Raw genomic sequence first — 13,349 nt, forward strand, 5'->3', positions numbered from 1 at the left:
GGGGTCCTGTCATTATAAGAAGGGCCCTTTTAAAATATGTTTTCTATGCCCTGGGGATAAAGAAATTGCACACTTCACTTTCCCCATTGTAGTAATGTGCCTCCCAAAATCGACTTTGGTGCTTAGAGTACTGTGGAGTGAGTATCTACACTAATTTTGCATATTAAGGAACCCCTAAAGTCTCCCCTAGGCGTTCCATGGGTGGGGGGTCATGTAACCATAAGCAGGGACCTTATAAAAGATGTTGCATATGCCCTGATGATGGAGAAATTGCACATTGCAGTTTCCCCATTGTAGATGCATAGCCCCATAGAATAACACGGCAATAGTTTATGAATGATAACTATGGCTAGGAATTGAAATACGATATCATTCAAGGACTTAGGAGAATAGTATTGATAAAACCAGCAAAATGCCACTGCTGAATTTATCCTAAATTGTACAGAAACTAAGTTAAAATACCTTATTGTCTGTTAGCCAAAATTCTGCATTCCTAAACTCTTTCCTGATTGGTCAGAGTTAATAGGATTAGCTAGGCTGCTTTGATGAAGTGATAAGTGGCTCAACCAGGGGGAGACTATCTGGTGGAGAGAGCTCTGCTACACAGGAATGCCAGAGTAGGGGAGAAGGGTAATAAAGCACGAAGCCTCAAAGGAGGAATATGACAGGCGGGGAATGCCAGGTCCATCTAACCACATCCCCTTTGACACAGCCATATGGCTGGCTTAAGGAAGGAATCAGCTGATGGTAGGGGTAGGAGAGCTATGGAAATGAGCTATACTGGATGTTGGTTTAACTAGTTCTTGCTCCTCTGCTGAGATTTCAGTCATACTGAATTTTGGAGGCGCAGCGCTTTCCTGGAGAAGATTATGCCACACTTTGGAGGAAGTGGTCATGCTCTAGGGTGTTTCCATGCACCTCATTGGACAAGAGTGCTCTCCTACTTGAATCCAGAGAACACTGAATAAATATGTGAGAGGTGCTGAGGTTCTCAGATCTTCTGCATGAAAGTAAGAGAAGATGAATGTTTGCCGAGCTGGAAACTTGATTTGCACCATCAGGCCCTGCATTCTGACTGACAGCGCCTGCTGTACTATCTGGAACTACAGCCCTTTGGATGTACCTCGCTTCAAAAGTATTGAAGAGTGCACTCCCTGCAAGCTACAGGCCTCCTGCCTGGAGTGTGTCCAGTGGATTTGTAAGGGTTTTGTCCAGGTGCATTGTGGGAATTGAGGTCCTAAACTTTCAAATACCATCTTGAAGCTTCCAGACCCTTGGATGGATTGTGTTTTGGACATTTTAGACCCTCAAGAAGAACTTCAGGAAGAAGTTCCAGAAGTCTGAAGCAACTTTTTGTAAAAAGCTCCATAAGGGGACTCAACTGCCACCTTCAACCGCAAGCTGGCCTGACCTGCTGGTTCGTCCCTTTTAAAAGCTCTGAAGGTCCAACTTCCAGAGTTTGACCGGGAACTCCCTGAAACCCTCTCTGAATCTGGACTGATGAAGAACATTGAGGGACCCCGACAGAAAAAGCTCCAAATAAGTTTCTAATCTCAAAGGAAAAATGCTGACCGAGGCCTACCGCGAGGGGTATCTGAGCAGGCCTCCATAGCGGTCGGCCTGAAATTTGACTTTGTCCCAGTCAGGTGCGACCAGATTTACTAGAGTGGCATCATAGGTTTCTAAGTGCTATATAGTGCTAAATCTTTAAAAATTCATACCTCTGGTTCCCTAAATTGGCTTTTTGTTGTTTTGGCTAAAGACAAACATATTTTCTATAATTTTTAATTGGTGTTTGATTTTTATTGTGTTGTATCTTAATTATTTACTGAATTGATGTTTTTAAATGCTTTACATACCTGTCTCGTAAGTTAAGCCTGCCTGCTCACAGCCAAGATACCCAAGGTAGAGCATAGGAATAATTTATTGAGACCTATTCTGAGCCCTAGGCTGTGTTAGTGGCCTTATTGCCAGTGCTAGATGTATAGTTACCACTACTAATAACGGAATTTCCAACTCTATCTATCTATCTATCTATCTATCTATCTATCTATCTATCTATCTATCTATCTATCTATCTATCTATCTATCTATCTATCTATCTATCTATCTATCTATCTATCTATCTATCGATTTATCCATCTATCTACTGAAAAAAACAAAGGTTAAAGTAATGTTAAAGTTAGGGGAATTTTTCAGCGTGAACATTAACATATTTAATTTTAAAAAAAAAGAGAAATTCACCAGTTATAGTTAACAGTGCTGACTATAACTTGTGCCCCGCCATGCACTGCTTATGACCTTACATATGATATCACTCATGACAGGTTTTATGACATCATGTGGATGTGGAGAACAGTACATTTATACTTAATTATGTATTCTTTCCTTTACCATTTTGTGGCCATCAATATTCTGGTTATGATATTTTGTAAGACGGTATTTAAAACTCCCATAGTGTACTACATTGAGCCTTGCATTACACTGCTGAGTGTATTGAATAGATAAGCAACTGCTCTTTGTGAAATTATGATTACATATTTATCAATGTCTTCTCCATTCAAACTAATGAGGTCTATGTATCTAACAAAACTTGTGTATGATGAACTCAAGTAACCTATCATAGAATATGAATATTTACTGCAAGAATGGAAGAATAAATGCATCCTACAGCACAAAGATTTACACAAAGACAGCTTCCCCTTTGTCAATCAGTTACCACTGTGTTTGTGGTGTCAAAGGTGTTCAGTGGTTTGCGACTACAATTACGGTCCTAAGCCAATAATACATCTCATTGTGTTTCATAAAAAGGAGGGAGCGTCTCTTTCACCCCTCCTCGTAATTTTACATTTGGAATGATTTGCAAAAACCATTTTACGTTTTGCAAAGGCTTCTCGAAATCACAAAAAGATTTTGGTCCATTAAGTAATGACATTTTGCAACCACATCTCCTTAGAGTTGTTTAAATCCCTGGTTTGCAGCTGCAGATCATTTCATACATTAGACCCTTAGCACCTTAGGTATGCATGAGCTTATAAATCCATGTTGTTTTGAAAGAAAACAACCTTGAAACATTTAGAACAAATGGTAACTTACTTCCAGTGAAAGAATTAGATGCAGAAAGAACGTGTGGGTGTGCACGTGTGTGTGTGTTGCACGGCCATGCCTGCTAGAAACTAAACCAATCATCTCAATTGAGGTACAACTGTAGAAATATAGGCTTCAAGAAGATACATATTTAGTTATGCAGAGATACACTCAAAATATCCACCCTGACCTGCAGAAGTCAGTGCCCAGGAGAGTGGAGAGTCACAGTGATGATCTTTCTTGCTCTGGTTACACTTTCCACAAAAATCTAATGCTGGAGCTAGAGTAGTAAAGTAAGTCTCCTGAAATACTTTGGGCAATCATCAAATATTTTAGACCTGCCACTAAAATGGTAAATAGTAAATTATCCTCTTACTTTACTCCAGTCTATCTGCCCCAGGTGGAGGGAGGCTAAACTGGTGTTACATAAGAAGCACATACAGTTCACACAAGCTTATGTAAGTGCAGAAGATGCACATAGGAGAGTGCTACTGTCCACTGAGCGCATGATCTGGCACATTTCAGCAGGATGCAGAGCCTTACAACCATCATACTTTCCACCATGAGGTCCCATGATCAGTGGCGCCCATGGCATCCATAACTATATCAGTGAGATAGACAAGAATCCTTGCACTTGCTCTAAGACTCTACCCCCTGCAGCAAGAAAGGTATTTTTTATTTTTTTTACAGCCTCTTGCTTCTACTTCTGCGTCTAGTATTGCTTTGGGCACTGAATGTAAGATTCGATGTAGGGGTTGTTCTATAGTGTCTCGTTTCCAGCCTCTAGGCACTTCCTGCAAGACAAAGCTTTGGGATGCTGTGGGTTGTAATGCCACGTTGAGCAGCCTCTCTTCCCTGCCGATGAATTGCATTGTACACCCAACAGTTTTAACATTCTTGTGAGCGTTTCACACAATCTTTATTCCAGATATTAATTCCCAGCCTTGGAGTATTAACTTCATTCAGGCAGCATCTCTCCATGTTTCTATCACTGAAAGGTGCTGCTGGTTAAGCTGATATTTACTAGATACTAGTGAATTAAAGTCTGACCTCGCTGTCCCCAGACCACTAGCCCTCCAACAGGCTCCAGAGCACATCACGGGTCTGCTTTAAGGGCTGATAGTCATGCAAAATCACCCTGCTCTTATGGTGGAGGAAATTCCTCTTGTAAATGCCCCTCTAAATGTAGCACTTCTGCTGGAATTCAGAGGATTATCCTTCCTCCTCAACCTTTCTCAGGCCCTTGTGCACACAGCAGTCTTTCTAGAGTATGAGCAAGGAGACCTGACTTCTTACTTTGGTGGCGCAAGCATGGATGTCAATTAGGGGGTAGCTGCTGCTACCCATTGCCTGCCCTTTCATACCCATGCCACTCCTTTTGTTATCTATGAGTTTAAGGGTTCGTGAAGAGAACAGCAGGAAAAGAAATTAGGGAGGGCTTTAGGATCCCACTTTATAATCGTTAATTTAAACTCCCTGCCCATGACCCACTCTATCGCAGCAAACAGGAAGCTGTTGAGGCGCAATGGTCTGGGCTCAGGTACAGCCCTTTGCCTCCGATGGCCACTAAGGTGTAGTCAATTTCTGCAAAGCCTGACATTTTGGTGTATGAACTTCCATTGGTGAGTCAAACAAATGATGTGATGGAGGCAGCAATGGTCCAGGCTGCCACCACTGTCCACTGAGGCACACAGTAATGAGGGAGAATTAAGAATCACTTATCAAACCAAATATATGGATATATGACACAATGGGGCTTACCTGCAAAAGTAGGAGTCAGCAAATATAACAACAAGTACAAGAGAAAAGAGAAGAATAAATAAAAGGTATCTTGTAGTGTTCCCTGTGAACCTGTAGGAAAAATAGAAACATTAGTGAAGTTCACTCCAGAGTACAAAATTCAGTAAGAACAAAATACACGCACACACATTATTCATTCACTAAAACGTATTTTAAAACAACAGCATTGCTAAACAATTCACCAAACCACAGTTGCCTGAGAGGCAGGAACTAAGGGGCCTATGTATCAAGCCCTTTTCCCGTTCGCAAATGGGCCGATTCTCAGAATCTGCCCGTTTGCGAACGGGAAAAGGCCTTTTGGGATGTATCATCCCAAAAGGGAATCGCAAATTAGAGAATCGCAAAATTTGCGATTCTCTATTTTGTGATTGCATTTAAGGAATCTCAAATTGCGATTCCTTAAATGCAATGTATGACGCACAGAAAAATTGCAAATTGGCCGTAAGGAATAGCAAATTACCACCAACTTCAAGTTGGTGGTAATATGCGATTTCTTTGAAAAATTCACTTATTTGCATTTTTCAAAGTGCCATGTGCCGCAAATACATGCCCTAAGGGCATGTATGTTCGCCTCATGTGCACACATACATATTTCAGGGGTGCAACAGGGTGTCCTTTTGACACCCTGGCACCCTTGAAATTGCATTCTCATTTTGCGATTCTCAAATTGCGAATCGCAAATTGAGAATGTCTTCCCATACATTCCTATGGGCCTCCTAGCCCATAGGAATGAATGAGAAGGTATTCCTTAATTGTGATGTGCAATTTGCTAATCGCAATTAAGGAATGCCAAGGAATCGCAAAACATTTGCGAATTTTTTATTACATCCCGTTTTGCGATTCTCAAATAGCGATTCCCTAAAAATCGCTATTTGAGAATCGCAATAACGGAATTTGATACATATGCCCCAAAATCTTCACATATGCCGTAAACGAAATGCTAATTCAGGGTAAAAAAAAAGCAGCCTGTGATGTAAAGAGATTGCTCAGTTAGTTTTTCCGAAATTGTAGAGGCCAGAGTCAAAGAGAACGTGATTTACTGGTAATGTATGTGTTCCCAAAAATTCTAGAACAGGAGCACATATTTAAACAAGGCATCAGCAGGATACATCCGAAGTAAGTACAACGAGATCCTCTCAGAGAATATAGAAGGTTATAGTAAATGGTTTCACTTATTTTTCTCTCACTCATTTCTTTGTTGTACATGGCTTCCATTGAAACATCAATTATGGAGTATGGCCCATTAAAGACTGGGGAAGGAAAGGCCCGATAACTTGCATACCAGCGTAAAAGGACCCTTGACTCAAACATAAATTAAGCACTCTTTAATGACAAGAATTATGGTATAGTACGGTCATATGTTTTGCTCACTGTGCTCCCTTAGCCTAAGGGAGTGGACTCTACAGGAGTTGGCGTGTGGGGAATCCCGTATCTTATTTGTCTTTCCCATAACCTTTCTTTTGGATGTTTTCCAAATTATCATTGATGTGAAAAACACAGAGTGTTTTTTTTTTAAACCACTCACCTACCTAGTAGGTAATATGCTTCATCATAGGGTTGCACCCTGGTCGCCGAATACTTCCAGGGTGTGTTGCAACGCCTGATTACAGCAGAGCTGATGTTGGGTACAAATCCGAGTCCTTTGTAAAAAAAACTTGTTCCTGTATGTCTGTTAGATTCCATGTTGAAAGGTTTGTTATTATACCCGTCCTCTGCTCATTCCTGGTTGATTGTCTCTAGACATGCTCCTCATATTCACTCTCTGTTGTGTGTCTTCCCAGTGCACGTGATTCTCCCTTCTTCTCCTGCCTCGACCTCTTCCTCCCCTTCATAAAATAGGGGGCCACTGTATTTGAGGAAATTGTGGTGATGGTTAATGAAAAGGCATTCCTCATCCGTAATACTGGGGTTGAGGTATTTGTGGTAGAAAAGGTTGTTGGAATCCACCAATCTGATTCAGATGTGGGTTATAACTCTGCCATGGTTGATATATTTGTTTGCCTCTTTGTTTTCTATTGTTTGGCCTGTTCCTCTTCTCCTCTCCATTAGACCAACTTCCAGTGTCTAAGGAGCCATCATCAGTGGTGTACTTGTCAGATGAGTAGCCCTCATTTTCTGTGGTGACATAGTCTGGGGCTGCATAAGGATATGTTTTGTGAAAGCAATTTGTTTTAGATCCTTCTGAAATGTTTGTATTTTTGATTGTGTTAGATAGTCCTTGTACTCAGTCAATTGCTTGTTTATTTCTTCTAATCTTTTTTTATGTGAAGAAATGGTCATCTTTAATTGTGTTCCTGTCAGTTATATTTCGATCAACATGGCTTCGGAGAGGTGTTTGGCGGTTTTTGTTATGAGGATAAGCCAATCACGGGTACAGTGCCTCACGAGTTGGGCCCAGCCTTTTCAGAAAAGAGGATCATCGAGAAAAAATCTGGGAGCGTTTGTTACTATGAGGCCTCTTGGAGCTGTGCTTGATCTAAGATATTCGCTCATTATGACCCCATGTAGTATAGTCCAGATTCTATTTTTTTTTTGTTCGGTTCCTCTATCCCAATCTTTAGTTTGCGCAATTGGCTGGGCCATGGTCAGATCTGTTAATAGTGGTGGTCTGGACAGGATCTCTTCCACATCATTGTCTGTTAATATAAGGCAGTTATTTTTGTATAAAAACATCCCTGCTTAGCTCATAAAAATGTATATAGTGTTTACCTTAAGTATCCCAACCATCCAAGAGGGATCTTCCACTAATGCAGATGCCACCATAATAAAAGGAATTCCAATGGATAATAAATAGTATCTGCTCATTGTCAACATAATTCATATATGGGATAACCCTTTTTGGGAATACCTGACAACGTGTAGGCTTACACGCATAAGAGAAAGGAAATAACTTAACAGAGGCATCTGTGTAAATAGTAGCTATCAGGTATCACATCCAAAACATAAGTACTATCTATATGTGTGGTGCAGATCCATCATTAACACACGCAACACATTGCCCATTGACACACGTCAGGACGCAACTCTGCCCAACGCGAGGTCAAACAGTGGTCAGGGCGCCTCCGGTGGGACCGGAAACAGGAAGGCGTTAACCTTTTATAACTGAGCCGCCCGATCACAGACCTTCAGTTACGGGACTGTAGAGGATGTGATACATTCGCATGAGGGAAGGTAAGGCGCATTGAGGAAGTAAGTAGGACGGTGGGTTACCTATTTAAATACAAAAGGCTGACACGAGCGCTTTACATAAATGTTGTTTTTTTAAACTAATTTTCAGGGTTTGATTTCTGGGTCCACCTCCACACCGTATCCCAAGGAGCAACAAGCTACCTTTAACTAAGTCAGGACAATCTTTTGTTCTCTAAATGATTTTTCTGAATGATTTTTATTATTTATACTTTGTGGGACAATGAGCTGAGTTCACGAATATCGTTAATGACCACCATTTGCCTTCACAATATGCCTGCCTCGGAAGTACATATCACAACATCCATATAGCAGTCATAGATGATAAGACCATCTATATGTAAGTTCATAATTTCAAGACCTGGCTGACCCACAAAACGAAGGCATTTTTACTTGTAATTTAAATGTTTGGTCTGTTTCACCACCATCATTTATGAGGGTTTGATGTGCCTGAAAGGGCAACACTCACGTTAAGCGCTTAAAATCATACGACCGTGGTCTAAAAAACGTTTTCTCTGCCTGCTGTTGGTCTAGCACAATACCTATGTGATTTGAAAACAAAATTAACATGCATGCGCATTCGTGTAAGCGAAGACAAAAGGTATCACGTCTCTTGATACTAGGAATTACAAATCAATAAATGATGTGCATCGCCAAAAGCAATTCGCTCCAGCACATCATGGAGCTGTAGGAAGTGAATCACTTACCTGACTCCCAAATAAGAAATGTTCTGCATATAATGTCTCCAAAATGCTATTTTTTTTATAACTCTTGTTTTACAGGACAGGATACAAGTAGTACTGTCTTCACTAACAGTAGGGTCCTTTAAGTACTTACTGCATGACAACCCGCACTTGCATGTTGTAGTACACACACATGCAAAGTGAACATATTCTCTGGTCATGAAGATATCCAATCTGACCCTGAGAGGCAAACAATATGGCTGAACCATGTTGACCACACCAAGGATAAGTGGGAGCATTTTAATATCCCACATTTATCTGCCATGATTTTAATATTAACCGAGAGTCCTGAAAATAAAATCATAACCTGTGGATAGGAGCCTCAAGTTAATTTTATGTTTGAGCTTACGCCAACACAAACACAACCACAATACCACTCCTTCACAAAAACCAGCTCCGCTGTAATCAGGCGTTGCAGCACATCCTGGAAGCATTCAGGGCCCAGGTAGAATGCTATGATAAAGCATGTCACCTACTAGCTAGGTGAGTAAGGTTTTAAAAAAAAAACTCTTTGTGTTTTCCAAATCAATGATAATTTGGACAGCATCCAATAGGAATACTCGTTCTATTGTTGTTACAAATATTGAGCGGTTTGGCAGACGGACAAGTTAATACTTCTCCCTCTCCTTTTGTTTCATTAGTGAATGGAATCCCCCCAGGATTTCAACTCCTGGTATGTTTTGAAAGGGAGTTCTGGATGCTGGCAGTTTGGGCTCGAACTGTTGCTGGGGTGTTAACCTCTTTAAACGTATACCTGAATCCTCTTCTGCAACCAGAGCCTTTCTCACAGTGGGGACGAAAGGATTCTTTAATGGCCCAACATGAAGCTGGGCATCTTCATCCTAATCTTCCAATGATACTGCAATAGTTGAATGCTGTGGAGTACCGTTCCACTTTTTGGATTCGGAACAAAATCCATTAATAACCAATCAGCTGATCCCTGTGGCGAATTGGGAGTGGAAATCAGATGTCTTTCCCAGAAGCCGCACTTAGAGATTGATGGTTGAAGCTAGCCCATAAATGGAAGTCAGGTGACGGCCATGTCAAGAAAGCCACCAGGAGGCAGATACTATTGCCTATACATGCCTGGCTTTTTCATTGCAGTATCACCCAATGAGGACAACAAAAATCATGTGGAATGTATAGGGAGTCACAGAAGCAGAAGCCAGATGTTTACGGTTACTACTAGAGCCTACTGGCATGTCACTCTCTAGCCTAGTAACTTGTGGAGCATGCCCTGTGTTACATCACATAGCGTGTACCAGGAAGAAAAACAAGTGGTCGAATTCAGTGTTGCCTGAGCAACTCTGCATTTCATTGTTTCCCCGCTTTTTCTATCTCTTTCAAAGCATCCTGATTCCTCTGACCAATTTGTTTGGGGTGCTGCACTCCCACCAATTTCACTTGGCAGTACAATGCCAATACATGCATCACTGGTTTCACAAAGATGCCAGGCTCTCATACACCAAACTGGAAATTGATCGGGCCGCACCAGTACTGCTCACCTCCATCCTACCACATGGTCTTCCCTCGGACTGCAATGATGTGCAGACTAGCCCACTACAAGCTGGGCATGGCACAAACTCCAAGATCAATTAAAGCCCTCGATACTGTATTGGATTGTATTGTATTGATTCTTATATAGCGCTACTGTGACCCTACGGGTATCCTGGCGCTCTGATATAGCACAACTATTACCGGTTCGAGATGATAAACAGACGGGGGATTAGGCTTTCGGAAACAGCCAGGTTTTAAGGCTCTTTCTGAAGTCGGTTAATGAGTCAAGTTGTCTAATCTTCTGTGGTAGCTCATTCCACAGCAAGGCTCCTGCCACGCTGAAAGCCCGCCCGCCCATCCTAGACCGTTTGAATCTAGGAACTACCAACAGGTTAGCGCTGGAAGAGCGAAGCTGTCTCTGTGGGAGGTACCAGGTGAATTTTTCCTGGAGGGGTATTGGGCCCATCCCATGTGTTGCTCTATATACCAAACAGAGGGATTTAAATTGGACCCGTTCTTTGATTGCCAGCCAGTGAAGCTCTCTCAGAGCCTGAGTAGAGGATGAAGCACGTCTACGGTTTAACACTAATTTGGCTGCAGCTGATTGGACTCTCTGCAGCCCCTGGATGATATATTGAGGGGCCCCCAGATACAGGGAGTTACAGTAGTCCATCCTACTTAACACTGTGCTGCTCACGACCAGGGAGCGCATCTCATTCGGTAGAATCGGTAAGATCTGGCGCAACAAGCGCAGTAGCCCAAAGCACACACTGGCTGTCTTGCCTGCCTGAGATTCCATTTGGAGGTTGTTATCTATAAGGACCCCCAGGTTGCGTATTGTCTTAGTCGGGGTCAACGAATCTTCCTCTGGGGCAAGCCTGAATTCCACCGGAGATAGTAGAGGTACTCTTGCTGGTGAGTAGTACAGTATCTCAGTCTTTCCTCCATTGAACTGTAGAGAGTTACGCTGCAGCCAGCCTGTGGTCAGCCGCATACACTCATGGAATCGTTCCGTGGGGACAGCAAGTTTACCCTCCATGGAGAATACCAATTGCGTGTCATCAGCATAGTTGACCAATTCAACCCCGAATGCTTTAATAATAGAGAAGAGTGGTTGTAAGTAAATGTTAAAAAGAATGGGGCTGATACTGGAGCCCTGCGGTACTCCATGGGCTATAGAAAAAGTCCTAGATGTAAATGGTCCCAAGGTTACCATCTGCTGTCTCCCTGTCAGATAGGAACGGAACCACTGCAGTGCCCGTCCCTTTATCCCGATGCCCTCCAGTCTCTCGAGCAAAATTGGATGACTCACTGTGTCGAATGCGGCCGACATATCCAGGAGCACCAAGACCGCTGTGCTCCCGTTGTCCGCCCGCATCCGTAGATTATCCATCATAGTTGTCAGGGCTGACTCTGTCCCATGTCCGGGTCGGAAGCCAAACTGATCCCTATCCAACAAGTTATGCTCTTCCAAGTAATCTGAAAGCGATCTGCTCACAACCCTTTCCAAAATTTTAATTGGGAAGGGAAGGAGGGAGATTGGCCGAAAGTTGGCCGGGTTATTCGGGTCCAAAGAGGGCTTCTTGATCAGAGGTGACACCACCGCCTTCTTCCAGCCCTTTGGGACTGTACCTTCTTCCAGAGAGTGGTTACATATCTGTCGCAACCAAGGGAAGGTCAGGTGGCCATATGATCTCCACACCTTCTGGGGCAAGGGGTCGAGTGGTGAGCCCGAAGATATGCTTTGCACCGTAGAATTGAAGACAAGGTCTGAAAGGGTAGGAAACCTATCCAAGGTGCATTGCTGACCCGGGACCCCTTCAGTTACCTCTAACCCATCCTGGGTAGCAGTTTCGTTGTCCTTGAAGGAGCCCACGATCTTTGCCACTTTTTCCTCAAAGTGGGTGGCGATCTCATCGCATAACTTCTGTGAAGCCTCCACTTTGTTTTCTAGGCAAGTTGGAGCTGAGAGGTCTCTAACAATCTTAAAGAGTTCTCTGGTTCCATTTGTTGCTTGTACAATAGTTTTGGCGTAGAAAGTGGCTTTACTTTCTAGAATAAGCGTCTTGTACTTAGTCTGTGCCGTCTTTAGCACTAACTTATCCTCCTCCAAGTACCCCTTCCTCCATTTCCTTTCTGCCTGCTTGCACCGGAGGCGTAGCTGTTTCAGTTCCTCACTGTACCAGGGCGCAGAAGTTTTATTTCTGGTTTTTATATTCTTCAGAGGGATTAATTGGTCCAGGGCATCCGTAATGAACTCCTGATAAATAGTATAGTTTTCCTCCACTGTGCTAGATGCACGGAAGGGGTTCCCTATAGGAGGTATCAGGAGGGCACCGGTCTTGGCCAACTGAGCCCAATTTCTACCTCTTCGAGAAGTCGCAGAAGTTTTAACTTGGTCCCGTCGGCCAGCTAGCAGCATTTTAAAATGAATTAGGTAATGATCTGTCCAGTTTTGAGGAACAATGTTTAGTATTTCAACTTTCAGCTCATTTGCAAACAGGAGATCGAGAATGTGCCCTCCCTGATGGGTCGGGGAGGTAACTAATTGTTGGAGATTAAAGTTGGTACAAGTGCATTTCAAATCTCTCAAATAGCTACCCATATTTGCATTCTCCCACAAGTTGAAGTCGCCCAGAATGATTAGATTAGAGTGTGTTAGGGATAGGTTGGTAATGGTATCGAAGAAGGACTGATACATGGTGGTACTCCCTGGAGGACGATAGTAGATCAAACCTGAAAAGAGATTACCCTTGGCTTCCTGCAGCGAGAATCCCATCAGTTCAATGCCGTCTACCTCGTCCACCTGTAGAAGGGTGAATTTAAGTTCTTCCCTAAATATCACTCCCACCCCTCCCCCTCTGCCTCCTTTCCTTGGGTTATGTAAGATTTTGAAGCCTTCGGGGCAGGCGAGGCCTATCTCTACTATCGATTCTGCCCTGATCCATGTTTCCGTGAGGAACAGGGCATCAAGCTTCATATTGTCAATCAGCAGAGCAATTTCCGTGTGGTGTTTTACCAATGACCTACAATTAA

General features: G+C 42.8%; 1 protein-coding gene across 2 annotated transcripts in view; it reads right to left on the reverse strand.

The window, feature by feature from the left end:
- The window catches only part of LOC146809822 (histo-blood group ABO system transferase 1-like), a 557,769-nt gene that overhangs the window by 287,002 nt on the left and 257,418 nt on the right, over positions 1-13,349 (reverse strand). For both annotated transcript variants that reach the window (XM_085616677.1, XM_085616676.1), the window contains exon 3: positions 4,849-4,938. In XM_085616677.1, the coding sequence (XP_085472803.1) occupies positions 4,849-4,938 (90 nt within the window). The remainder of the gene's footprint in view (positions 1-4,848; positions 4,939-13,349) is intronic.

This window comes from Triturus cristatus, chromosome 7 (genome assembly GCF_964204655.1).
Source record: "Triturus cristatus chromosome 7, aTriCri1.1, whole genome shotgun sequence".
NCBI lineage: Eukaryota > Metazoa > Chordata > Amphibia > Caudata > Salamandridae > Triturus > Triturus cristatus.